The sequence below is a fragment of the Rosa chinensis genome, chromosome 6 (assembly GCF_002994745.2).
Source record: "Rosa chinensis cultivar Old Blush chromosome 6, RchiOBHm-V2, whole genome shotgun sequence".
Taxonomy (NCBI): domain Eukaryota; kingdom Viridiplantae; phylum Streptophyta; class Magnoliopsida; order Rosales; family Rosaceae; genus Rosa; species Rosa chinensis.
The window spans coordinates 6,054,207-6,079,338 of record NC_037093.1 but is presented as its reverse complement, the minus strand read 5'-3'; the positions used below and the strand labels follow the sequence as shown (position 1 = coordinate 6,079,338).

The 25,132-nt window shown below is 40.1% G+C and overlaps 4 protein-coding genes across 11 annotated transcripts; all 4 read right to left on the bottom strand.

Moving 5' to 3' along the window:
* Positions 1-849: 849 nt before the first annotated feature.
* LOC112172280 lies at positions 850-2,415 on the bottom strand. The gene is made up of 6 exons (XM_040508406.1): positions 2,022-2,415; positions 1,776-1,944; positions 1,593-1,694; positions 1,440-1,506; positions 1,267-1,365; positions 850-1,172 (listed from the first exon to the last, which is right to left on the bottom strand). The coding sequence occupies exons 1-6, from the start codon at positions 2,287-2,289 to the stop codon at positions 1,083-1,085; spliced, it is 795 nt and encodes a 264-aa protein (XP_040364340.1). The 5' UTR covers positions 2,290-2,415; the 3' UTR covers positions 850-1,082.
* On the bottom strand, positions 2,026-10,780 carry LOC112172276 (TMV resistance protein N). Of its 8 annotated transcripts, none has more exons than XM_040508404.1 (10): positions 10,229-10,780; positions 8,719-9,817; positions 8,310-8,585; positions 7,111-8,199; positions 6,198-7,022; positions 5,158-5,219; positions 3,488-3,524; positions 2,615-2,661; positions 2,424-2,520; positions 2,026-2,164 (listed from the first exon to the last, which is right to left on the bottom strand). In XM_040508404.1, the coding sequence occupies exons 1-5, from the start codon at positions 10,714-10,716 to the stop codon at positions 6,534-6,536; spliced, it is 3,441 nt and encodes a 1,146-aa protein (XP_040364338.1). In that variant the 5' UTR covers positions 10,717-10,780; the 3' UTR covers positions 2,026-2,164; positions 2,424-2,520; positions 2,615-2,661; positions 3,488-3,524; positions 5,158-5,219; positions 6,198-6,533. The 8 variants fall into 8 exon arrangements, with proteins under 8 accessions (XP_040364338.1, XP_040364339.1, XP_040364334.1 ...); XM_040508405.1 differs by having other exon boundaries at positions 6,285-7,022; XM_040508400.1 differs by lacking the exons at positions 2,026-2,164; positions 2,424-2,520; positions 2,615-2,661; positions 3,488-3,524 and adding exons at positions 4,971-5,080; positions 5,485-5,590.
* A 2,411-nt stretch (positions 10,781-13,191) lies between these two features.
* Positions 13,192-14,214, bottom strand: LOC121048975 (disease resistance protein RUN1-like). Its single transcript, XM_040508407.1, has 2 exons — positions 13,647-14,214; positions 13,192-13,523 (listed from the first exon to the last, which is right to left on the bottom strand). The coding sequence occupies exons 1-2, from the start codon at positions 13,965-13,967 to the stop codon at positions 13,383-13,385; spliced, it is 462 nt and encodes a 153-aa protein (XP_040364341.1). The 5' UTR covers positions 13,968-14,214; the 3' UTR covers positions 13,192-13,382.
* LOC112170685 (TMV resistance protein N-like) lies at positions 14,048-17,203 on the bottom strand. The gene is made up of 2 exons (XM_040508387.1): positions 15,115-17,203; positions 14,048-14,750 (listed from the first exon to the last, which is right to left on the bottom strand). Exons 1-2 carry the CDS (start codon positions 15,600-15,602, stop codon positions 14,048-14,050), a joined length of 1,191 nt encoding a protein of 396 aa, XP_040364321.1. The 5' UTR covers positions 15,603-17,203.
* Between the last annotated feature and the right edge of the window lie 7,929 nt (positions 17,204-25,132).

Below are 25,132 nucleotides of genomic sequence, written 5' to 3'. Positions count from 1 at the left end.
ATCTGATGTCTTAGTGGGGGATGTTAAAGATCATGAACTTCCAAACATCGGTCAAAAACCGATGTCCAGATCAAAAATAGACATCGAATAAGCTTATGGAACCGATGTAAAACCGTTATTATGATTACATATTAGTGTGTTTAGATATTGTTAAACCTTCATATTTTGGCATTTAATGCTTAATGAAGTATATGTCCAATAGCAGAAGTATTCATTTTAACATCGTTACTCATATTAGAAACGATGTTTTATATGGTGTAAGACATCGGATTCTTTTCATTTTACCTGCAGTTTGTGAGGTTCACGTATATTTTCCATATATCCCACTATTTAAGATTCAATCTACATTCCTTAGTATTGCATGAACGATGTGCAATATTATAATAAACATCGTTTCCTTTTATGAAGTGATGTCCATTTTACTATATTACATCAGGTTTTAGATGAACGACAATGTCCATATTAATAGTATACATCGTTTCCCAAATTGTAAATCGATGTCCAATTTGATTCTAGACATCGTTTCCCAAATTGTAAATCGATGTCCATATTGATGCTATACATCGTTTTCCAAATTATAAATTGATGTCCATATTGATACTAGACATCGTTCCCTGTAGTTTACATCGACATCCATTAGTTTTTTTACCATCGCTTCTTACTCAATACGTCGTTATCCATGAAAAACGAGACATCGATTTTTGTTTCGAAACTGATGTATTATCTCTTTATTGACATCGTTTTTGTAGTTTAACACTAATTTGAAACAGGCCTATATAAATTATATCCTTTTATATGAGATGATGTTTAGAAAATTTGTAATTGCTGCTAAAATGCTTGTAATCCACATTCGACAACAATTGAATATGAGGCATTGCATTAATTTCTTTCCAACAACAGAATTGTTAATAGTTCCAAAAATAGGCAAAAACACCCCAACCTACATCATGGCTAGCCCAAAACATCCCATTGCAATAACAATATGCAGTTTAGTTCACCTGCAACTGTACAACGTTCTACTTCAAAACAAAGCTACAAAATCTAGCTAGCCTTATTCAAAATCACTTTGGTAGAGTCAGCATCTATAACAAAGTCTGCAAATAGTCAGCTACTTCAATGCGGACCTCGTCAAGTTCTTCTTGGGTGTATACTTTCCGAGTCCTTGCTGCCCACTATAAATGTATTCAATAACATTAGTTATAGTCAACGGGTAAAGGCAGTTTTTATAATTAAACCATAGTTTCGATCAAACTATAATGCATATACCTTGGTCGGAAATGAAAGCTGCTCATCATTTATAACGTCCTTCATGTATCGCATTACACAATAGCCACACTCAATTCCACCCAGTTGTTTAGGTACGCCCTGTTTATTCACATTATTGAATTAGTGTGTTCATACTAAATAGTAACTTAATCTACCAAATATATCATACTAACCGGAAGTAGTTTCAATTTCGGCACCTTGTTAGCCCTACCCGTTTCAGCATTGAAACTTTTAATCGCACTGCACAACCAAACTATGTCATTATCTAGCAGCAAATAACTTGGTTATAGACAATTGAAAATAAAAAACCAAGGACATGTGCTAACTTTATCACAGAGCTCTCCCATGCTTGGTAATGGATTGATTTTCCCAAAGGGTCCAAGATGTAGATTTCATCCTCCCATATGATTGTCAATATCCAATGTTCCCTACATTATTAATGTAGCCCACATAATGTAACCAACTAAACAAACTGCAGCTGACCACCAAAAGACATGAAAAATACTTACTCCGGATTGTAGGGCATAAAGAAAATGCGATCAGCTTTTCCCTCTTTCAACAGATTCACTAAGTAGGAACTAAAGTCTGATCTCTCGCAGTTATATGTACGTAGCAGCAGGATCAATAAAGCCAAAAGTATCCAACTCGTCTCTTTCAGTAATAAGTTCATGTAGTTGCCTATGAAAAAAATATTAATTAAATTGTTGAAACTTGAGACATAAAAAATCAAAAATGAGGTCCAAGTAAGAAAGTACTTATGCCGTGTATGCTGCTATCACTCATTGGCCAATCTTTTGCATTTCTAAGAGATCGATAAGCCGTGTATCCCAAACTGAAGCCATAATCATACAAATGTCCCCTAATGACTTTAATCGACTTCTTTTTGAAATTTACACATCTTGCACAAGGGCAACGAATTCTCTTAGGGTTACTAGCATATTCTTCAGCAAAAATCAAGAAATTTTCAACACCCAATTCGTACTTTAAAGTATCCCTATCGGCATTTATCCAAGATTTATCCATTGCTGAAATTTAAAAAAAAAAAAACAATAAAAAAATTGAAATTAATGAAGTCATGGCATCAAACCAAACTCAAAACTTCAAGAATTCTTAAACTTCATGCACAAACCAAAGTCTATAAGAGTTGGATTGCTTACCTGAACACTTGGATTTATCTTAAAGTGATTGTTGAAACTAAATGCTCCTCAAATTTCAAACCCCCTGTTGTACACTTCAATTGTTCAAACACTTCCTCTACAAGGACGCTCCCAGCATATTGAAGTTTAGAAAAAGGTGAAACCTTTAAATAATACGAAACTGTAGGCCACTATTTCTTTGCGGTGCTTACCTCTGAAAGATTGGCAGCAGGGCTCGGCGGTGGAGACACAATGACGCCTGTAATGAAAAGGCTAAATTAATGTTCACGAATAAAGAAAGAGAACAGTTAGCAAGTGCAGTGTGCGGTGGTGAAGTGGTGCTGACAATCAAAAGTGACAGGATTAATTAATTTGTTCAGCCATTTTGTGGCGGTGATGTGCTGCAGCAGTGCCAGACATGGTTAATAACAAATGACAGCTACGTTAATTAAGCCTCATTTTGCAACTTGCAAAAATCAAACGGTGGCGACTATAAATAATTCAATCTTGCAGTTGCTATACACATAAAGAATTAAGCTTTGTACACCACAAGCTAGCAGACCAAAAAAGATGGCATGTTTAATCAATTAATCTTTAGAGTGCTAATAAGTTTAGTTAGAAGACAAATACAAAGTGCAGCAACAAGGTTCAATTAGCAATTGCTTTGCCAAAGAACAAATAGCTTCAATCATGTGAGGGATTCTTAAAACGTGCTGCAAGTCATGGCCCTTCAAAATACATAATTGATTATATGTGCTACAAGATAAGCTTTCAAGCTTATATAATTGATTATTAACTCATGGTTTGCTTGGCATAATTCAGTGCATGAAAGGCATGTTGTACTTTTTGACAAAAATGATGGCAGGAGTCTTCAAATATATATTGCATGATTAACAATTGCAAACGATGGTCAAAAAGGGAGGTGATGAACAAGAAGACAAAAGACCAAGTATGGAAGCATGTGTGCAGAAACCATTCTAAATTGCTTTGTTTTCTGGAATTGGTAGTAAATGGTGGCAACAACCAAAGCATGACATGGTGGCAACAACAAACACAAGGCAGCAAGGTCATTGTCATAAGCCTACCTTTCTGAAAGATTGACCGTGGAAAAATGGTGAAGACCTGCAGATAATGACAAATAGTCTTGATTAATATAATGGAATGAGAATTTGTCAAAACGTGCTGCAATCAAAGCAAAAAGCAAAAGAAAGAAGACGCTCCATCTCTGAATCACAACTAAGCCCAGGCAATTGGCAATCAAAAAAAAAATATACATAATCCAAGACCAGTAGGACAACCCCAGTTCAGAGCTAACTCAAATAAACCCAAAAAACACAACATATACTATTCTAAAACAACTTTCCTAAAAGAGCAAGTATAAGCCAGATTTCAAGAATCAATAGGTAAAGAACGAAATCAGAACCAACCCAGTTTATTAATCAAAACAATTGATACCCATATCAGTACTCATCTCAAAGCTTAAAACTTTACCATCGAAGCCATCACTGAAGCACAAACACAAAAGCATGCACATTCCTTGAAGCAAATCACATCGATAATGTGAAGCTTTTTAGTTGATAAACAAGCGAAATTTGACATTGGCGGACCACTCAAGGACATGTATACTACGTTTGGTGAAATGGGTCCAACAAAGTTTGGAAATTTAAGCTTATGGTTTAGTTTAAGACCCAAAATTTGCAAAAACCAAAACTTAAAACTCAACAAAAGCCCCAAAATTTCCCAAATCAGTGACAAACAATGAGAACAATTGAGAAAGAGCGAACCAGAGATAAAGAATGCCCAGAAAGCTCCAGTTCCATGGTCATGCGAAGATTCGAACTTCCCTAGCTCAATGAACAATGCCTCGGTAGATGAAACACAAATCCTTGGAAGCAAATTAAGAAACAAAAGCTCAGATCGGTGATTTCAGAACTCACAAATCCTTCAAAGACATGTACTGAACAAATTCGTGAATTACCTATGACTCAGAAGCTCAAAGTTTCTCCGAAACGACGGCCTCGATCTCCCATCCTATTCACTATCTTAGAGCAGAGGAGCTAGTCGGACGCGAAAAAGGAGGACGAGGCGTCAAGTTCTGGTTGGATTCAAAGAACCAAGACGATGAGAGTTTTGGTTGGAGGCGTAGAAGAAGAGGAGGAAAAGGAGGCTGTCGAATAGTTAGGGCAGTCTTAAGTGATTTTAGTCCAAATATGTCTAAGTGTGGGAAACAACTTTTCATCCCCGCGTTTCTTTAAATTTTTTTTAACTTAGCCGCTCAGCCTTTTCTCGAAAATTTAAATCAAAGTTTAGACATCAGTCAACAGTAAATATCGATGTTAGTAATATTCATAGAAATCGATATTTGAGGAATCGATGTTAATGACATTTTTTTACATCGCGTGAATTCCTCAGCGATATAATTGTCGTGATGTCTAAGGCCAAAATTCTAGTAGTGCGAACAAGAATATACTAACACGCAGGTTGAGTTTATAATGTTTAATTCATTACCTGACACACCAGCATGACCATTAATTCATTTCCCGAATTCGATAGCCCTTTTCTTTTTTGTTTTTTTTTCTTGTTACATTCAATAGCATGATCCTCTCTGAACCTCAACCCCTACCCTTCATAGACTTCAAAAATTCCTCTATTTCTTTCCATCCACAATACCCAAAAAACTGAAAGTGTAAAGAGAAAAGTAAGTTCATCAAGCCCAAATGAATTTGAATTCAGTTATGAGGTAAGTTCAAGTAACCTTTATACATATGTACTGCCTCAAGTTTCACTATGTATATCAATCACATGGAGATCTTGAACCTGCAGAGAGAGCATGAAGAAAAGCTTTAGATAATTAGCCTAACATGATACGCTTACGACCAATTAAGAAAATTCTCCAAAACCAGCTAGTTGGTGGTATCAATGCATTCATCTTTATCTAGAATTGATGGCTAATGGCAACATAAGTCGGCACAACTCTATATATACCACGTACAAATTGCAAAGAATGTACTATAACATCCATTGTTACAATCATGGCAATTTAGCATCCAATGGTACAATTATGGACGTCCAACATCCGTACCTTTTAATGGTTTACTATATAGAAGCCCTGCCCATCCTCTTCAAGGGGAGCCACATAACTGTCATACAATCTGCTAAGAGTGCAATGCAAGACTACTTAAAATTTTCTGCAACAGCACACACGCATTGTATAAAAGTACAATTTCAATAGTACAAGTCTGCAAATGTAGTGATAGCATATAGACTAGAATTACTAGCTTACATGCTTTTCTGTATATCAAACTAACTTATAGAGAATCAATGGGCAAATCCAGATTATGATTATGATTATGATTATGATTATGATTATGATACATGTAAAACTATTACAAGTGATATCGGTTACACAAGATATATGCCACATGATAAGAGTATCTCCAACAGACTCCCTACACGAGCTTTTAAGTAACCTAGGGAATTTGCTCCAATGTACTCCCTATCATGCTCCTAAAATAATAAAATATCACCAGAAGCTCCTAAATGCAAGTAGAAAGAAAGTGGCTCTAGTGCAGTAAGTTGCACTTTCTTATTATTCTTGCCAAAATATTAAATTTAAAAGAGTATAAAAATGGTTACTTCTTTTTAAAATTTGACCATGGTTGGACCAACAATTTAAACACAAACCCCTGTGAAATCATTTGTGGTGGAGTCCACTAAATATGCTGGCAGAATAATAGCTATCTAATTAGTCTAATTAATAAGAACAATATAGAAACTAGAGTGAACCAGACTAACCTATCTGTGAAAAATGAGGTCAGAGAGCTCCAGATAGTAATTAATACTGAAGAACAAATGTTCAATGAGAGAAGAGGGACCACTGACCATTCAGCACTCATTTCCAACCATAGGATCAAAAAGTCCTTAATTTTAGTTTTTCAAAGTGGCCAGTATTGAATCCCTATATTTCGGCCAATCCCATAGTTCTTCAAGGATGCAGGTTAGTTCTTCAAGGATGCAGGTTCTGCTACCGGTACCACTGGCTTCCCCTTCAACTCGATTCTCAAAATCAATCAATATATCCTTATATGAAGGAGACATCCTACTGCTTGATTGAATTATTGTTTGGTTCAACTATATCACATCTTGCTCGTATATCAGACGTAGCCCACACTCCTTCACCTCCAGACCAGGCCCTCTTGTTTCAAATAAGAAATCAAGCTGACTGCAACTGTTATGGCACCAATCAGGACCACAGTATTTATCACGGGACACATAGAATATCCAAAGGTGATCTGACTCAACCTGGCAAAATTGTTCGCTAAAGCGAAATGCAGGCTGTTTGCCGTATACTTCTAATTCTCTTCCATTGAGGTTCAGGCAACATACAAGATGATGAGTAGCTTTAAAAGTCTTGAACTGACAGATATCAAGCTCATCAACGTGACGGTGCTCATGGAGTACAAAAACAGCACACAAAACAAATCCCAAAATCCTACTTTTATTCCAACCAGGAACTAGGCCTACAATTAATGAACTCCCAAATATTCGACAAGCAAACCACTCAGGAATTCTGCTTCCAGGAATTACAATTTGAAAAGTTTCCGTGGCACTAGAAATTCGCTGTCATGAAAAATAGGTATTTAATTTTATTGATTTAATATGAGCAAAAACACACACCACAACGAAAGAGAAGAGAGAGAGCTAGAACCTGATTACTGAATGTCCTCAGCATTTCAAACGCTATGTTACTGCAGCCCTGATTGTCATTTAGTTTGAAGCAATTGATGAAATTGAAATATAATTTCTCCAATCTATTGAAATTGGATACATCAAACAGCATTTCCAGTGAAGAACAACCATCTGCCCTCACATCCAATTTACTATTTGATGGAAGTCCTGATAATTCTTGAAGTGTCTTGCAATTCTCCAAATTAATGTTCTGAAGCTTAAAACAGGACCTGATGCTTGGAGGAAGCTTAACAAAATTATTTCCACTCAGATTTAGTGCCACTAAGGAGGGAAAACAGGCAAAGTTGGCAAATGCAGTGTCACTAAGATTGCAGTTACTTAAGTTTAGATCTGTTAAATTACATAGATGAGATAGTGGCAACCGGATACTCATTGATGTATTTGCATTTTGCTCTGTAGAATAACACAGATCAGATACAGGCAACTTCATACTTATTGGCTCTATATCGGCTCTTTGCACCAATCTAGAAGGCAAGGACCATGACAGATATTTCCCAACATCTTCACAACCACGTTTTATAAGATGGTTTACAGCAGTTCTAATTGCACCATTCTCCCTTGCACTATCCTGTTCCCCAAGTTTCAAACATCCAGAAAGATTAACATTTTCAAGAGACTCCAATATACTAAAGGTGCTTGGAAGGCAAACAAGATTTTTGCAGTTGCTAAGATTCAGTGAAGCAAGGCCACTCAGGCATCCAATTGACACAGGTAGTTTTTCAATGGCAGTCTCACCGAGATAAAGCTTTGATAAACGCTTCATATTTCCAGCGAACTCAGGAATCTTTTTAACTTTTGAGCAGTTAGAAAGAATTAAAGTTTCAAGAGATTCCATTTCAATCATACTTGGCAGGTTCTCGAGATTCTCGCAATCTTTAAGATTCAATACAATAAGCCTTTTGAGTTGTCCGAGGGATTGATGAAGTTTTACCAAAGTCTTACATCCTTCAAGATCTAAAGTCTCAAGATTTTGAACGCCTGTGAGGTCTGGGGTCTGGACAATTTTTTGAGAATGGCATAGTTTGATGAACTTTAACTTGTCAAAATTCTGTTCAGCACATATATAAAGCAATCAGGAAAATAGTAAGGCACAATATAAACAGACTTTTCTAATACAAATTAATGAACAATCAATAGTCTATCAACCAACAGTCATACCTTTGCTCCTTTCCAGAGGTGTTCAATGTTGCTGTGGCACAAGTTAAGTTCAATAAGTTGGTCTGGTTCAAAATTTTGTGGGAGGGATCTTAAGGGGTACCCACTCCAATCAAGGAGTCTCAAGGAATTAGATAGAAAAGTGAGGCCTTCGGGAAGATCCACGTTACGAATATGGAGAAGACTGAGTTGAGACAAATTTGAAAAGGCTTCTGGTTTCCAATGAGCCACTTCTAACTCAGGCAAGTCCATTACCATGGCTCGGATTTTGTCTGTTCCCTGATTATGAAAAACAGGAGTAACAAGTGATGTTCAAGAAGACAAAGAATACTACTCCATATCACTTAAATAAATTAAAGCTGTTTTATGCTTCTCTTTTCTTTTCTTTTCTTTTCTACATAATCACGCTTACCTTATTTTTCTTCAGCACATTGTGGATATCTTCAGGAGACCATAATCTACTTCGTTTACCTGGCTCTTCAGGGGACTGTCGACGAACTATTTCCAAGCCCATTTCTTGTAGCAAATCATGCATTGACAGTTTGTTGTTAAAAATAGTAATGAGAGATTTTTCCTCAAGAACCCTTAAACCAATGCCAGGTTCTAGCTTGCAATAGCCTAGTATTTGTGTCACACGATCCCTGTCCTTCCCCTTGTACAAACAAGCAATATGTAGGAATATCTGTTTGTCTTTTTCCTCTAGTCCATCAAAACTAATCTGAAGCACATCCATAACTTGTCTATTTGGTGTATTGTTTAGCCTCTCTATTGTACTTTCCCATTCATTGGGTCTTCTACCAAATAGAAAAGAACCTAAAACCACAAGAGCCAACGGAAGCCCCTGAGCATACCGTATAATATGGTGGCACAAGTCCAAATAATCTTCTGGTGGGAAGCTTTTCTTGAAAGCCTTTAAACTCAATAGTTGAATAGCTTCACCACGAGTTAACCCAGTAGCCTTGTATGTAGCATCAACATCATGTTCCCTTAGCAAATGAATATCTGGAGTGGTTACAATAATTCTACTCCCCGGACCGAACCAGTCCCGACTTCCAGCCAATTTATCTAATTGATTGATGTGATCCACATCATCAATAACAACAAGCACCTTTAGTTTACATAACCGCCTTTCTATCATAGTAGCTCCTGCATATTCATCCTCAATGTCAACTTTTGTCCTCAGGATTCTGGAAAGTAGTTTTTCTTGTAGAGAAACTAGACCATCCTTTTCAGATTTTTCTCTAACATTGTAAAGAATGCAGCTTCTGTCAAAATCTTGACAAATTTCATCATGGATAGCTCGAGCAAGTGTTGTCTTACCTATGCCCCGCATGCCATGGATCCCTATAAAACGCACCCGACCAAGCTGCGGACATATGTAATTGCTTAATAAATCATCAATACGGGAATCCATTCCTATGAAGCCCTTGTCAACACTTGAAGAGGTATAAGTATCATGTAGAAATTTTAGTGTATACTCAACAATGGCCTCAACCAATTTTCCGTCATCCCTGAGAAGAAGAAAGAAAATAGATAAAACGCTGAGTTAGCAAGTAAACATGTCAAAAGAAAAAAAGAATTCCATTTACTCATTTAGCACAAATAAATGCAAATACCAATCTCTCAACTCTACAAGAGCTTGCAGTTGAAATCTGATCATAATCTGACTACAAATAGGCATGTGATTACAGTCCATTCGTATTAATTCTACCTTTTTTTTGGTCATATTCGTAGTAATTCTATCCCTCCCTCAGAAAACGCAAATGCCAAACTTAGATTCACCAATTTAATCAAAAGAGAGGAGTTATATTTTATTTAAGATCTGCGGATGGCATAATCCAAACATTATATGCAGTGGAGAATTCCAATTTATTTCAACAAAAAAACACATGAAGGTATGAAGGAAGGGGACTAGTACTTACTCATAGTTTTTCGAATCAAACCCAACAAAATTGCCCATCTTTGTCAAAGCATGTCTCCACTCCTTTAGTTTGTCCTTATTCCCATAAACTTCTTCATGTTCCCTAACCTCTAGTGTACGGAGCTGAAAACTTCCCCTTTGGAGGCGCACATCAGAGGGAGCCACTCGGTAGAAGATCGGGATGACTAATCGTCCCCTCTCTACCAAGCATTGAACAATCTTCGAGAGTTCATCCAAGCACCAGGATGAAGAAGCGAAATTCTCTGAAAGAACGACAATGGCCCATCTTGAGTCCTGAATTGCTGTAAAAAGTGATGGGCCAATGGTTGATCCTCTCTCCAGGCTTTCGTCATCTAGAAATGTTATAATTCCTTTCGCAGTTAGCGCACGATACAGATGGCAGGTGAAAGTCTCGCGGGTATCTTCCCCTCTGAAGCTTAGAAAAACATCGTATTTCCATCGTCGACGAGGATACCAAGTTGACGTCATTGTTTGAATACTATCTACAGCGAGATAAGAATGATAGAACTAATTTTGCAGGCAGCTAATTGCACTTTTCTAGTCAGCTGCCCACTTTCCACGGCAAAGCGATTGCACTATGGACTATGTTTTCCAGTTTTGGGGGCCCCAACAGTCAATTATTAAGTTCAATTATTAAATGAAGGGGTTATGACCACTTACTCAATTTTTGGCTAAAAATTGCCCACTTACTCCACCAAGAGTTTTTTAACCTCATTTACCCAATCTAACAGTGTTTGACAGTATTGCCCTCATTTTAATTAACAAACTCATATCTCTCTCCTCCCCCTCATCGATTTCTCTCTCTCTCTTTCTCTCTCTTTCTCTAACCTCGTCTCAGGCTCTCTCTCTCTCTCTGAGCCACCACGCCCACCACTCCACCGTTGATGTCGGTCTCCACCGTCACCGCTCCGTCCCACCGTCGGACCACCAGAGGATGACGCCATCTAACTCCACGATCCCAACCCCTCTGGGCTTCGCAGGTTTTGTTCGTCAGATGTCCGGGAAGCTCCGAAGCTCCACGCCGGAATCGGATCTGGGCTTCCCTCGCAGGTCTCGAACGACGTCAAAACTGTGGTCTATTGGGGGGTAATAGACAAATTATTGCCCCCCACTAATTTCTTAACTGTGGTTAATTAATTACTGAAATTAGAGTTTTGATAAGTCTTATGTTGTTTTGAGTTTATTAAAGTACAATAATCTGTCAATGATAGTTAAGTGAAGGGTTCTGACTTAAAACGAAGACATTATTTGGGGGCAGTAATGTGTCTACTGCCCCCACTAAACCATTAAAACTTGCACCAGTTAAGTGAAGGGTTCTGACTTCGTATGAAGACATTATTTGGGGGCAGTAATGTGTCTACTGCCCCCTACTAAACCATTAAAACTTGCACCAGTTTCAAGGATTCACAGTGTATTGCACTTTATCACAAACAAATCAACAAGAGATGATTACTGTCTCCTAAGAAATACATTATTGGGTGGCACTAATGTGTCTACTGCCCCCCAATAGACCATCAAACATTACACCGCTTCCTATGTTTCACAGATTATAGAAGTTATTCACACTCAAAACAACAGATAATGTCTAAAAACCCAAATTTTGAGGGTCAATATTCTGTCTACTGCCCCCCACTAGACTGACACAAACCACACAATTTTTTTCATTTATCGACTACTGCAATTTAACACTACATTTACTTTGGAATAGCAGTTTTCAGTTCGTCAATAAATAAAGCAGTCATCATTGGCCCCCAATACAAAGTCTACTGGGGGGCACTAATGTAACAACTTTTATGGTTATGACTGCACAATAGCATATAGCAGTTTTCAATCCCAGATAACAGTTTTCAGTCCGTCGTCGATTCCTTCAGAAGGTCAACCCCGGCCTCGCCGAGCTTCTAAGCGACGAGGACCGTTGGCTTGGCGTCGAGCCTAACCGTGGGCGACCTGCTAGAGGGATGGAGGGAGGGAGAGAGAAATCCGACGTCGTCTGGAGAGAGAGAGAGAGAGAGAGAGAGAGAGAGAGAGAGAGAGAGAGAGAGAGAGAGAGAAATCGGTGAGGGGGAAGAGGGCAAAAAAGTCCCAAAAATAAATAAAAAGAAGAAAAAAGAATTAATTGGGTAAAGGGGAAATAATCCCTTAGAGTGTTTTGGGTAAACGGGGTTAAAAAACAGTTAGTGGAGCAAGTGGGCAAATTTTAAGCTAAAATTAGGTAAATGAGCATTTTCCCTTAAATGCAAACATCACATGTATGGAAATAATCGAAAAAAGACATGGATGGTAAGTCTTGATATTAATTGTTCAAAGATTGTCGCAAATTCGCAATCATTCAATAGAAAGAATGGAGAGAAAAACTCCAAAACTTTCGGAGCAACCCAAAATCTAGATTTCGTGATGGCTGCGGTGAGTCTCGTGCTCTCCAAACCAAGCAGAGGCGAGACGACGGCGGCGTGGGCTGGGAGAGACCATGGTTTCTTAGGCAGCGGTGTTGGGATCTCAACCAAGTTTCTCGAAGGCTCCGGTTGAGGCGGTTCTCGGCCGAGGGTGGTTTCTTGGTTGTGGGTTGGTGGATCGTGTTGGGGTTGTGACGTGGGTGTTGGCGCCTGCAGCCTTCAAGACGATCGGGATCTACATCGTGGCGGCGGCGTCGGTTGGCCGAGGTCAGATCTGGGCACATGGAGACGCTGGCTTTGGTGGCGTATGACCACCTGAATTCCTAATATTAACCCAGTTTTGATAACCAGACAATGCAGTTGATAACAAAACTTAGTGACCACTATATCATCAATGCCATTTACTCCATTCAAGGCAAAAACGCTGAGAAGTGTGGCACGGTCAAACTCGAGTCCATCAACGTCCATTTGTACAAACAGATCAATAGCTTGAGCTCCAAGTTCACGACACTGAAACCCTGCAATCATGGAATTCCACGATATAAGATTCCGGGATTCCATGCTTCTAAACTTTCTGAACCTTTCAAAATTAAGAACACCTTCATAACTTCATTTTTCACTGATTATAGACTTCTAATAAAACTCTTATTAGAGGGCAATAAAAAGTTTATTGGGAGGCAATAAAAAGTTTATTGGGTATTGGGGGTAATAAAACTGGATGCTGGACTCTGGTCACCAGGGCTAGGATTCCAGCAGCCGGTCACCGGATTTTGGCCGCCAGCGACCGGAATCCCGAGGTCGGTCACAGGATTCTGGTGACCGAAGACCTGTGAAGTTTCTCTCTCTAAGTGACTGGAGACCTGATCGGATTTTGTCTGTTCCCTAATTATGAAAAACAGGAGTAACAAGTCATGTTCAACAAGACAACTACTGATTACCTAAATAAATTAAAGCTGTTCTATGCTTCTCTTTTCTTTTCTTTTTTCTACATAATCACACTCTTACCTTATTTTTCTTCAGCACATTGTGGATATCTTCAGGAGACCATAATCTACTCCGTTTACCTGGCTCTTCAGGGGACTCTCGACGAACTATTTCCAAGCCCATTTCTTGTAGCAAATCGTGCATCAACAGTTTGTTGTTAAAAATAGTAATCAGAGATTTTTCCTCAAGAACCCTTAAACCAATGCCAGAATCTAGCTTGCAATAGCCTAGTATTTGTGTCACACGATCCCTGTCCTTCTCCTTGTACAAACAAGCAATGTGTAGGAATATTTGTTTGTCTTTTTCCTCTAGTCCATCAAAACTAATCTGAAGCACATCCATAACTTGTCTATGTGGTGTATTGTTTAGCCTATCTATTGTACTTTCCCGTTCATCGGGTTTTCTACAAAATAGAAAAGAACCTAAAACCACAAGAGCCAAGGGAAGCCCCGGCCCTGAGCATACCCTAAAATATGATGGCACGACTCCAAATAATCTTCTGGTGGGAAGCTTTTCTTGAAAGCCTTTAAACTCAATAGTTGAATAGCTTCACCATCAGTTAACCCAGTAGCCTTGTATGTAGCATCAACATCATGTCCCCTTAGCAAATGAATATCTGGGGTGGTTACAATAATTCTACTCCCAGGACCGAACCAGTCCCGACTTCCAGCCAATTTATCTAATTGATTGAAGTGATCCACATCATCAATAACAACAAGCACCTTTAGTTCACATAACCGCCTTTCTATCATAGCAGCTCCTGCATATTCATCCTCAATGTCAACTTTTGTCCTCAGGATTCTGGAAAGTAGTTTTTCTTGTAAAGAAACTAGGCCATCCTTTTCAGATTTTTCTCTAACATTTAAAAGAAAGCAGCTTCTGCCAAACCCGTGAGCAAGTCCATCATAAATAGCTCGAGCAAGTGTTGTCTTGCCTATTCCTCGCATCCCATGTATGCCTATAATACGTACACCACCAAACTGTTGACAAATACAATTGTGCAACAAATCATCAATGCGGGAATCCATTCCTATGAAGCCCTTGTCAACACTTGAAGAGGTATAAGTATCACGTAGACTTGTTAGTGTATCCATCACAATTTCCTCAATCAATTTTCCATCATCCCTGAGAAGAAAAAAGAAAATAGATAAAACGCTGAGTTAGCATGTAACATGTCAAAAGACCCAAAAAAAAAAAAAGAAAAAAAAAAAAGCATTTTCATTTACTCATTTAGCACAAATAAATGCAAACACCGATCTCCCTCTATAAGAGTTTGCAGTTGAAATCTGATCATAATCTGACTACAAATAGGCACTCCATTAGTATTAAATATTAATTCTATCCATTTAATCATAAGAGGCAAGTTATATATTATATTTAAGATCTGCCGATGGATTATCCCTGCAAAACATTATACGCAGTAGAGAATTCCAATTTATTTCAACAAAAAGAACATATGAAGGTATGAAGGAAGGGGATTAGTACTTACTCATATGTACTCGAATCCCACCCAGCAATCCTGCTCACCTCTCTCAAAGCATCTGTCCACTCCTTTAGTTTGTCCTTATTCCCATAAACTTCTTCATGTTCCCTTACCTCTACTGTACGGAGCTGAAAACTTCCCCTTTGCTTGCGCACATCAGAAGGATCCACTTGGTAGAAGATTGGGTAGATTATTTGTCCCCTCTCTTCCCTGCATTGAAGAATCTTCGAGAGTTCATCCAAGCACCAAGATGAAGAAGCGAAATTCTCTGAAAAAACGACCAGGGCTGATCTTGAGTCCTCAATTGCTGTAGAAAGTGATGGGCCAATGGTTGATCCTCTCTCCAGGCTTTCGTCATCTAAAAAGGTTATAATTCCTCTCGCAGTTAGTGCACGATACAGATGGCAGATGAAAGTCTCGTGGGTATCTTCCCCTCTGAAGCTTAGAAAAACATCGTATTTCCATCGTTGACGGGGAGACCAAGTTGACGTCATTGTTTGAACCCCTAGTATTTAAGACTGAAACTCTCCCTCAGCCTCCTGTAGATCTAGCCAGCCAGACAAAACTGTTGGTTGACGGATAGGTCTACGGCGACATAAGACTGATAGAGGGTCTTTGATGAGAGTAACCCATCCTTACCCTTCTCATAAGCAACTGCCCAACACCAGAGCATCTTTTGTGATCCTTACCATGCCGGCTGGCTATTTGTCTGCATGCTATTTCAAATAGTTTATGTCTTGTGAACCACGCCATTTTTTAGCATGGAAGAAATGAAGATGTTCTGAATTTCCTTTTCTTTTTTAGTGTGACAATGCAGTTGATAACAAAATTTGGTGATCACTGGTGGTAAATGAGAGCATGGAATTCCAGGATATAAGATTCCGGGATTCCATGCTTCGAAACACCTTCCACGCCTCGTCTCTACTAACATCAAACACACCTCCATGATCGCACACCTTGCTACACATGGTAATGAGAGCAGTCGCAACGTAAACGCAAGCATCCAAAGACATTTTCAAAGCGAGGGCGTGTGCCTGCCGGCCATATCCACCATCACGAACTAAGCACGCTGGTAAATGCAAACTCATTCGGGAGGTAATGCGCCAACATGGCAGCAAATAAACGAAAACAAGCTACAGCCCGACCCCGCTGTGCGTACCCGGAAATGAGAGCGGTCCAGGTGACGAGGTTTCTTCTGGGCATTTCAACGAACAGTTGGCGGGCGTGGTCTAGGTAGCCGAATTTGGAGTACATGTTGATGAGGTGGTTGGAGACAAAGAGGTCTGGAGGAGTGATGGGGTTGTGGGCAAGCATGTAATGGTGCAGAGAGAGGCCTTGTTGAAGGCAGTGGTGGCGAGCGCATGCGTGGAAGAGAGTGGCGTAGGTTTGGTTGGAGTGAGTTTGAGTTGGTGGCGGTTGAAGAGTGTAGAAGAGTGAGAGCGCTTCGTTGAGTTGGCCGCGCGTGGCCAGGGCCTCTACTTCGCCGAGAAGATTGTTCCTTTGCATGTTGAGGCTGGGAGGTGTGGGAACAACCGGATTGTTGATTGAGGTGAAGGTTCTATGACGCGCGCGAGCACATTGGCGTAGCATCACGCTACAGAAGCTTGAGTAATGGGCAACCCAACGTAGCTCAATATACGCAGGAATTGGGTATCAATCCGTTAAACGTAAAAGTATATAACAATACACTAGTCACAACTCACAACATAATTGTATCATTGTCTGGGCAACTTTAAAGTTACCTAAATAAAGCTAGCCTGGATAGAAAGCTCTGAAATCAGTAATCTAGCAGTCTGACACTACAAAGGTTGGCACTGAGCAATTCAAATTGGGGTTGCTTCCCTAGGACTATAAAATGCAACTGCACACCCAACCTGATCACAACCTGCTCATTCATCACCATCTTCTTCTGCGTTTTGGGAAGCTTGGACCCCTTTGGAAGCTTCAGCCTTTCGAGCTGAAGCGGCTTCATTGTTGTACACAATGCAAACCTTGCAGGACTTGTTTACAGCAGACACTCCAAAGTTTTGAACCCCAAAATTCTAGCTCTCTAAAATACACATTTTGCAATATATCAACAGATTCAACACACAACTAATTAAACTAATGACGTTCAACTCAAAGCAGTTGCTGAAATTTAATTATTGTACACAATTCAATGAAGTGCAACTATTGGCACACAACAGATTCAGGTATTGCACATATTTCAATGACGTGTAACTATTGGCAAAAACGTGCTAAGTATGCATATATCTGATGAGAGGAGTAGCTCAAGTACAGAATCTCAAGCTTAGAAAGTTGGCTAATGCTTCCAGGAAGGCTAAGGCTAATAGTGTTATTTCCCCTCTAGTCCAGCAAAATCAAAGAGTAATCAGCAGCCAATATCACTGGGGATTGCTCCATTCTTCCATTACTTCTGTGACATAACACATCGATGATGGGGGAGGCGAACATCACATAGATGGAAATAATAGAAAAAAGAGGCACATCACATAGATGGCAAGTCTTGATATTGTTCAATTACTGGCCAGTCACTCCACTCCACAACGCTTGAGAGAGTCTGAGAGAGAAATGAACCGAGTGAGAATAGTTGGCTTAAATTGGAATCAATTAACATAATAACTATACCCAAGCAGTTATCATTATTTAGGACAGTTTACTTTCTTGACAAGTGATTCACTTTAGAATGTCGTTTTAGGGACTTCTCTTATAATGCAACTGATGATCAACACTGAATACAGAATTCAACGAAACTTACATGAAAAGTTCTGTTTTGTTGTAGGAGAATAGAATTGTGTGTTTATTATTGATATATAATAGGAGCCCTTATATAGGGAGTTACAAGGTATACAAAAGGTAAGAGAATCCGAATACAATTGAATACCTATAATACTTTCCTATTACAATTCTAAACCCTAGTTTGTAGAGGCACACTATGTCGACATCCTTCATCACTCCCCCTTGTGCCGCTCAAACTTGGTGATGACGCTTTGATCGTTGCCTTTTTAAAAACCTTGCCAGGTAACAAAAACCCTGTGGGACAAAAATAACCCTGGTCGAAGGACAAAAAGAGCACAACACGTCATTCACTCTTCGAGATCGAACATGTAGACTTCATGCCTCCCCCTGATGTCAATATCTCCCCCTTGATTGCTACAATCATGGGAGTTCGGATAACTTTCTCAATCCAATGCTCTTCACATGTTTCTCGAAGGTGGATTTAGGTAACGACTTAGCAAATAAGTCTGCTACATTATCCTCTGATCGGATCTGGTTCACTTCAATATTTAGAAGTGCCTATTGTTGCTGATTGTAAAAAAACTTTGGCGATATATGCTTGGTGTTGTCGCCCTTGATGAAACCTAATTTCATTTGCTCAATACAAGCTGCATTATCTTCATAAATGCATGTAGGTTCATCTGTGGTAGACTTCAAACCACAAGTTCCTCGTATGTGTCTAACTACAGACCTTAGCCATATGCATTCTCGCACGGCTTCATGTAGAGCAATAATCTCTGCATGATTTGAGGAAGTAGCAACAAGGGTCTGCTTTGTAGACCTCTAAGATATCGCAGTGCTTCCCATGGTAAAGACATAACCCGTTTGGGAGCGACCTTTGTGAGGGTCAGAAAGATACCCTGCATCAGCAAAACCCATCAAGACATCGTTGTTATTTTGATGGAGGGGAGGAGGAGCACGGAAGGTGGCGTTTTGCCTTGTGGAGTATGATCCCACACTTTCGTTATTTCTCTTCTCTCTGTAGGGATAAAATAAGTCCATATCAATCGTACCTCTCAGGTATCGAAAGATTGTCTTTATGCTAATCCAATGGCGGCGTGTTGGCGCAGAACTATGTCGAGCTAACAAGTTCACTGCGAATGAGATGTCCGGTCTTGTGCATTGAGCTAAGTACAACAATGCGCCTATTGCATTTAGATAGGACACTTCAGCCTCTAATAAGTTTTCGTCCTCATCCCTTGGACGAAACGGATCTTTTTCAGGCTCAAGACTACAACCGATCATGGGAGTACTCACAGGCTTTGCTTTATCTTCATTAAAGCGCCTTAATAATTTTTGAGTATACGCTGACTGGTGGATCATAATCCCATCACTATGGTGCTCGATTTCTAGTCCGAGACAAGACCGTGTTTTCCCAAGATCTTTCATCCCAAATTCGGATTTCAAGTACTTAGCAGTTTCCTTTAACTCATCTAGAGTTCCAATTAGGTTCATGTCATCGACATAAACTGCTATAATTGCAAATCCGGAACTTGTCCTCTTTATAAACACGCATGGGCATATTTCATCATTGACATATCCATGCCCAATCAAGTAGTCACTTAGACGGTTATACCACATCCGTCCGGATTGTTTCAATCCATATAGTGAGCGTCTCAATCTTATTGAAAACGCGCTCCGTGGTTTAGAGCCACTTGATTTGGGTAATTGAAGTCCATCTGGAACCTTTATATATATCTCTGAATCTAGATCCCCATAGAGATATGCTGTAACCACATCCATAAGCTGCATGTCAAGTTTTTTGGAAACTACCAAACTGACAAGGTAGTGGAACGTTATAACGTCCATTACAGGAGAGTATGTCTCCTCGTAGTCGATGTTTGGCTCCAGTTTTGTTGCAGCTGGTCAACAGTCTCTTTTCTGCGCGGGCGTGCCAGCACCGTTCGGGTGCGGTCGTCGGGGATGTCCCTTGACCTGACTTCTATCAAGCGATTGTGGACGAGGAGAGCACCAACCTCGTCGTGGGATTCTTTGTGCCTCGTGGCGAGGACTTTTGCTGAGCTTCTTGAAAATCACCAAATCGATACTCGATGTTGTAGATCGAGCAGAGCGAGAACCACCGGGAAGTGAGGAGAACTTGCTAAAGCGTGACTTTAGCTTGGCTAGGTTGCTAGGGCGTTACCCTTGCTTGGCTGGTTCCGTAACCGTTGTGGTCGCGGCACTACCGTCGGCTCCCGAGGAGACTAGGACCGAAGTACGTTGACAGAGGGTTTGGTGGCACTGAAAGTCGGCTTCTGAGAAGACTAGGACTAGGAGTGTGATCACCGCTAAGAGAAAGAAAAGGAGATGAGTTGCTCTTAGAGAGGTTTGCTCTAGAGAGAACTTAGATCATCTTAGAGATGTTGTTGTGTTGTGAATGTGTGTTTTAGAATGAGAGGAGAAGGTGTTTATATAGGGAAGAAAAAGAAGAGTGAAATGATGAGTGGAAGAAAAAATAATGAAAGTGGATCTAAGTTCACTTGTAAAATATGGAAAAGATAGAGAAATGATGAAATGAAAGCAAAGCATGAAGGTGCAGCAACATGGAAGTGATGATGATCTATTAAAGAGATTGTAGAAGAAAAATATATCCAAGGAAAAAGACAAAAGCATCTAGCTTTCTTCATGTGGGTAGGAAACATGAACATGTGAATATTGAGCTGTTTTTAGGTCAGTTTCTGCCCCTTTATTCCTTCAATTATTTCTCCAACAAGACTTCATTATATGCCTTAGACTTCTTCATATTAAATGTTCCACTATGAGTGTAGATCATCCTGACAAATTTTCAGATTTTTATTCCATGTGGTTGGGCCGAAAATGCTGCTGGACCTCTTACAGGTCCAGTTTTCCAGTTTTGCTTCTGTAGAAAATTGGGCTGATTGTTTGAAGGTCTTCCACTCAAAAAACGCTCTTGCACTCTTCATAAGAAATGATCCTTGGGCTGTCTAAAATGGATCTGAAAAGTTTCAGCTCATTTAGATTTCATTTGGTTAGTCTGCCACCCCTCCTTCCTTGTCTAGCTCGGTTTCTCATAGCCGAAGTAGGAAAATATGCTAAAGTTGACTTTTCATACTTCCATGCTTCCATGCTTCCATAGTAGGCTTTATTTAGCCTCTAAATATATATTTCGAACTTGTCGACAATATATAGCTTGAGCCACTGGCATTGGCTCAATTTCTCCAACACGTGCCTTGTCAGACCAAAATATTCATTTTGGGTCCAAACATTGCCCCCCAGACCTCGAAGTCAAAGGTCTTCGTCTTGACTGAAGAGGTCTTGAATTAGCACTGCTCTAATAATGTCGTTGGTCCAAAGTCACTTGTATTGGCTTGACTAAAATTACTTGAACAGTGGCCTCTCTCCCTCTTAATTATATATATATGAACAATGAGCATACATATATTAATCGCCAGTCTTCCTTCGCGAACCATCCTTTGCTAGGCCATGTAATTAAAACCACTTCGCTGCCAACAATTCATAACCCAGCTTTCGCCACAATTATTGGCAAAAATATTGATTTGACCTCCTCCACTACTAATACCATACTAGGCATATTAAATGCCTCTTGTATATGTGCCCAGACCAATACCAATGGCCTCTTAAGTATATTAGCAATTTCAAGCCACTATTAGGCAAGAACACAATTTTTTGCATCCTCCGCGACGCACAAATTTGAAACTCTTTTTGTGTTTGGCTCCAGTTTTGTTGAGCTGGTCAACAATCTCTTTTCTGCGCGGGCGTGCCAGCACCGTTCGGGTGCGGTCGTCGGGGGTGTCCCTTGACCGGACTTCTTTTCAGCGATTGTGGACGAGGAGAGCACCAACCTCGTCGTGGGATTCTTTGTGCCTCGTGGTGAGGACTTTGCTTGAAGTTTCTTCTTGTAAATCACAATCGATACTCGATGTTATAGATCGAGCAGAGCGAGAACCACCGGGAAGTAGAGGAGAACTTGCTAAAGCGTGACTTTAGCTTGGCTTGGTTGCTAGGGCGTTACCCTTGCTTAGCTGGTTCTGTAACCGTTGTGGTCGCGGCACTACCGTCAGCTCCCGAGGAGACTAGGACCGAAGTACGTTGACAGAGGGTTTGGTGGCACAGATAGTCGGCTCCTGAGGAGACTAGGACTTAGAGTGTGATCACCGATAAGAGAAAGAGAAGGAGAGGAGTTGCTCTTAGAGAGGTTGCTCTAGAGAGAACTTAGATCATCTTAGAGATGTTGTTATGATGTTGTGAATTGGTTTTTGGTCGCAGAACTACCGTCGGCTCCCGAGGAGACTAGGACTGAAGTACGTTGACAGAGGATTTGGTGGCACTGAAAGTCGGCTCTTGAGGAGACTAGGACTAGGAGTGTGATCACCGATAAGAGAAAGAGAAGGAGAGGAGTTGCTCTAGAGAGAACTTAGATCATCTTAGAGATGTTGTTATGATGTTGTGAATTGGTGTTTTTGGTTGTGGTACTACAATCGGCTCCCGAGGAGACTAGGACCGAAGTACGTTGACAGAGGGTTTGGTGGCACTAAAAGTCGGCTTCTGAGAAGACTAGGACTAGGAGTGTGATCACCGGTAAGAGAAAGAGAAGGAGAGGAGTTGCTCTTAGAGAGGTTGCTCTAGAGAGAACTTAGATCATCTTAGAGATGTTTTTTATGATGTTGTGAATTGGTGTATTTGGTCGCGGCACTACCATCGGCTCTCGAGGAGACTAGGACCGAAGTACGTTGACAGAGGGTTTGGTGGCACTGAAAGTCAGCTCCTAAGGATACTAGGACTTGGAGTGTGATCACCGGTAAGAGAAAGAGAAGGAGAGGAGTTGCTCTTAGAGAGGTTGCTCTAGAGAGAACTTAGATCATCTTAGAGATGTTGTTATGATGTTGTGAATTGGTGTTTGGTTTGGTCGTGGTACTACAATCGGCTCCCGAGGAGACTAGGATCGAAGCACGTTGACAGAGGGTTTGGTGGCACTGAAAGTCGGCTTCCGAGAAGACTAGGACTAGGAGTGTGATCACCGATAAGAGAAAGAGAAGGAAAGGAGTTGCTCTTAGAGAGGTTGCTCTAGAGAGAACTTAGATCATCTTAGAGATGTTTGTTGTTGAATGAATTGGTATCTTTCTTTGTTCTCTTAGCCTCTATATATAGGCTTCCAAGCAACACTATTTGGCTTTTAAACAAATCATAATGGAGCACTTAATAGAATCATGATGGAGCACTTATGAGATTATGGAGCACTTATGAGATTATGGAATTGTTAGGTTCAAGCACTTAAACACTAATGGAATGTTAGGTTTAAGTCATTTTCTGCTCCCTTATCCTTCAATTTTTATCTCCACTAAGAACTCAGATATAGCCTTCGACTCCTCCTTATGAAATTATCCACCATGAGTGTAGATTACTGTGGTAAAATTTCAGAATTTATTTCCATGTGGTTGGGCCGGAAATGCTGCTGGACCTCTTACAGGTCCAGTTTTCCAGTTTTGCTTCTGCAGAAAATTGGACTGATTGTTTGAAGGCCTTCCACTCAAAAAAAAGCTCTTGCACTCTTCATAAGAAATGATTCTTAGGATGTCTAGAATGGATCTGCAGAGTTTCAGCCCATTTAGAGTTCATTTGGTCAGGCGGCCGCTCCTTCTGTTTAGCTCGGTTTCTCCTAGCCGAAGTAGGAAAATGTGTTAAAGTTGACTTTCCATTTCCATGCTTCCACAGTAGGCTTTATTTAGCCTCTAAATATATATATTTCGAGCTTGTCGACAATATATAGCTTGAACCACTGATATTGGCTCAATTTCTCCAAGACGTGCCTTGTCAGGCCAAAATGTTCATTTTGGGTCCAAACATTACCCCTCAGACCTCGAAGTCAAAGGTCTTCGTCTTGACTGAAGAGGTCTTGAATAAGTACCACTCTTATAATGTTGTTTCTCCAAAGCCACTTGTATTGGCTTGACTGAAATTACTTGACTAATTCCATATTAGGCATATTAAATGCCTCTTGTATATGTGCTCAGGCCAAAACCAATGGCCTCTTAAGTATATTAGCAAGTTCCAGCCACTATTAGGCAAGAACACAATTTTTTGCATCCTCCGCGACGCACAAATTTGAAACTCTTTTGTATTTTTTGTATTTTTTTTTTTTAATAAGACATTGTGAATCAAGGTTTAGACATGCGGCCCAAGTATAGTCGTCTAGACACAAATTTTCTTTCAAATCCTTTGGGCAACCTTACTGAAATGGCCAGGTGGGGGAGGGCGAACAAGAGAGGCAGAATCCATTTTGGCATGAGCTACTCCCACATAGTGGTTTAAGCCCATTTGCACGCACTTCTGGATTCAAGAACCTGTCATGAACGTTGTCCCCTTTCTAGACACCATTTCACATAGGCTATACTTACTAAGATGAGAAAGGTCATAAGTGTGAAGACAATTCAACAAGTGTTAATAAAAGCCTCCCTTAACCTTAAAGGACCTGAACTAGGCACCAATAAGGAGTTTAGGCCAATAGTAACAAAAGAGACTTCACCTATTCCGTTATGATTCACAAATGACGAAAATAAAAGTGAAAACTGAAAATTGACGGGAAATTTAAAAACAAAGAAAGAAGTTAGCAGCATTATGTTTGGCTAACCTCCAGAAGGCCACGGGGGAGGCCATCTATGCTTCACTCCAAGCTCCAATGTATCAAAATTTGTAGGGTAAAAATCTCTCCTGTGAGAGCTTGTAGGAAAAGAACAAAGATACTTCTCGTTGAAGAATTTGGAGGAATTTGGCTCGTGAGAGGGGTAATCTTGCCCTCCAAGTATCCTTGTTGGTTGGCGAAACATGATCTTCAATTGCACTTTTGGAGATGAAGATGTTCCAAGATCGGCTTTGTCGCCAACTACCATGTCATAGAACATGGTGTCTTCAGGATTAGCCACAGATTGGCCATTATAGACGACCACTTGCTGGCCACAGAACATGGTGTGACGTGTAGCAGAGTCACAATTAAAATGATCATGAACTTGCTTCTTTTGATCAAAGGGATGATCATGGGCCATATCTTGCCCCCCATGCATCTGAGCAGTAGCCACGTATTTGGCTTGATCAGTGGAGAAATCAGCTATCTGTTCAGAGACAATTTCATTGTCAGAAGAACATTCTTGTGGACCGTCTTCTCCATGCACAACCTCTGTGTAAGGTTGTGACTCACCAGTGAGACCCTTAGGTTGATTGCCACTTATAGGCAAGTTAGTCTCAAAAACGACCTCTTCACGAGCAGGTT

Excerpts from the sequence above, each read along its gene's own strand:
- LOC112172280 (XM_040508406.1), bottom strand. The coding sequence starts at position 2,289 with ATGGATAAATCTTGGATAAATGCCGATAGGGATACTTTAAAGTACGAA. Across the intron at positions 1,695-1,775 it reads TTTATGCCCTACAATCCGGA|GGAACATTGGATATTGACAA; the intron begins GTAAGTATTTTT and ends TTAATAATGTAG. Across the intron at positions 1,173-1,266 it reads AGCTTTCATTTCCGACCAAG|TGGGCAGCAAGGACTCGGAA; the intron begins GTATATGCATTA and ends ATACATTTATAG.
- LOC112172276 (XM_040508404.1), bottom strand. The coding sequence starts at position 10,716 with ATGACGTCAACTTGGTATCCTCGTCGACGATGGAAATACGATGTTTTT. Across the intron at positions 9,818-10,228 it reads TTTGATTCGAAAAACTATGA|GGATGACGGAAAATTGGTTG; the intron begins GTAAGTACTAGT and ends TCTTCTTCTCAG. Across the intron at positions 8,586-8,718 it reads ATGTGCTGAAGAAAAATAAG|GGAACAGACAAAATCCGAGC; the intron begins GTAAGCGTGATT and ends TTTCATAATCAG.
- LOC121048975 (XM_040508407.1), bottom strand. The coding sequence starts at position 13,967 with ATGGATGTGCTTCAGATTAGTTTTGATGGACTAGAGGAAAAAGACAAA. Across the intron at positions 13,524-13,646 it reads ATGTGCTGAAGAAAAATAAG|GGAACAGACAAAATCCGATC; the intron begins GTAAGAGTGTGA and ends TTTCATAATTAG.
- LOC112170685 (XM_040508387.1), bottom strand. The coding sequence starts at position 15,602 with ATGACGTCAACTTGGTCTCCCCGTCAACGATGGAAATACGATGTTTTT. Across the intron at positions 14,751-15,114 it reads TGGGATTCGAGTACATATGA|GGATGATGGAAAATTGATTG; the intron begins GTAAGTACTAAT and ends TTTTCTTCTCAG.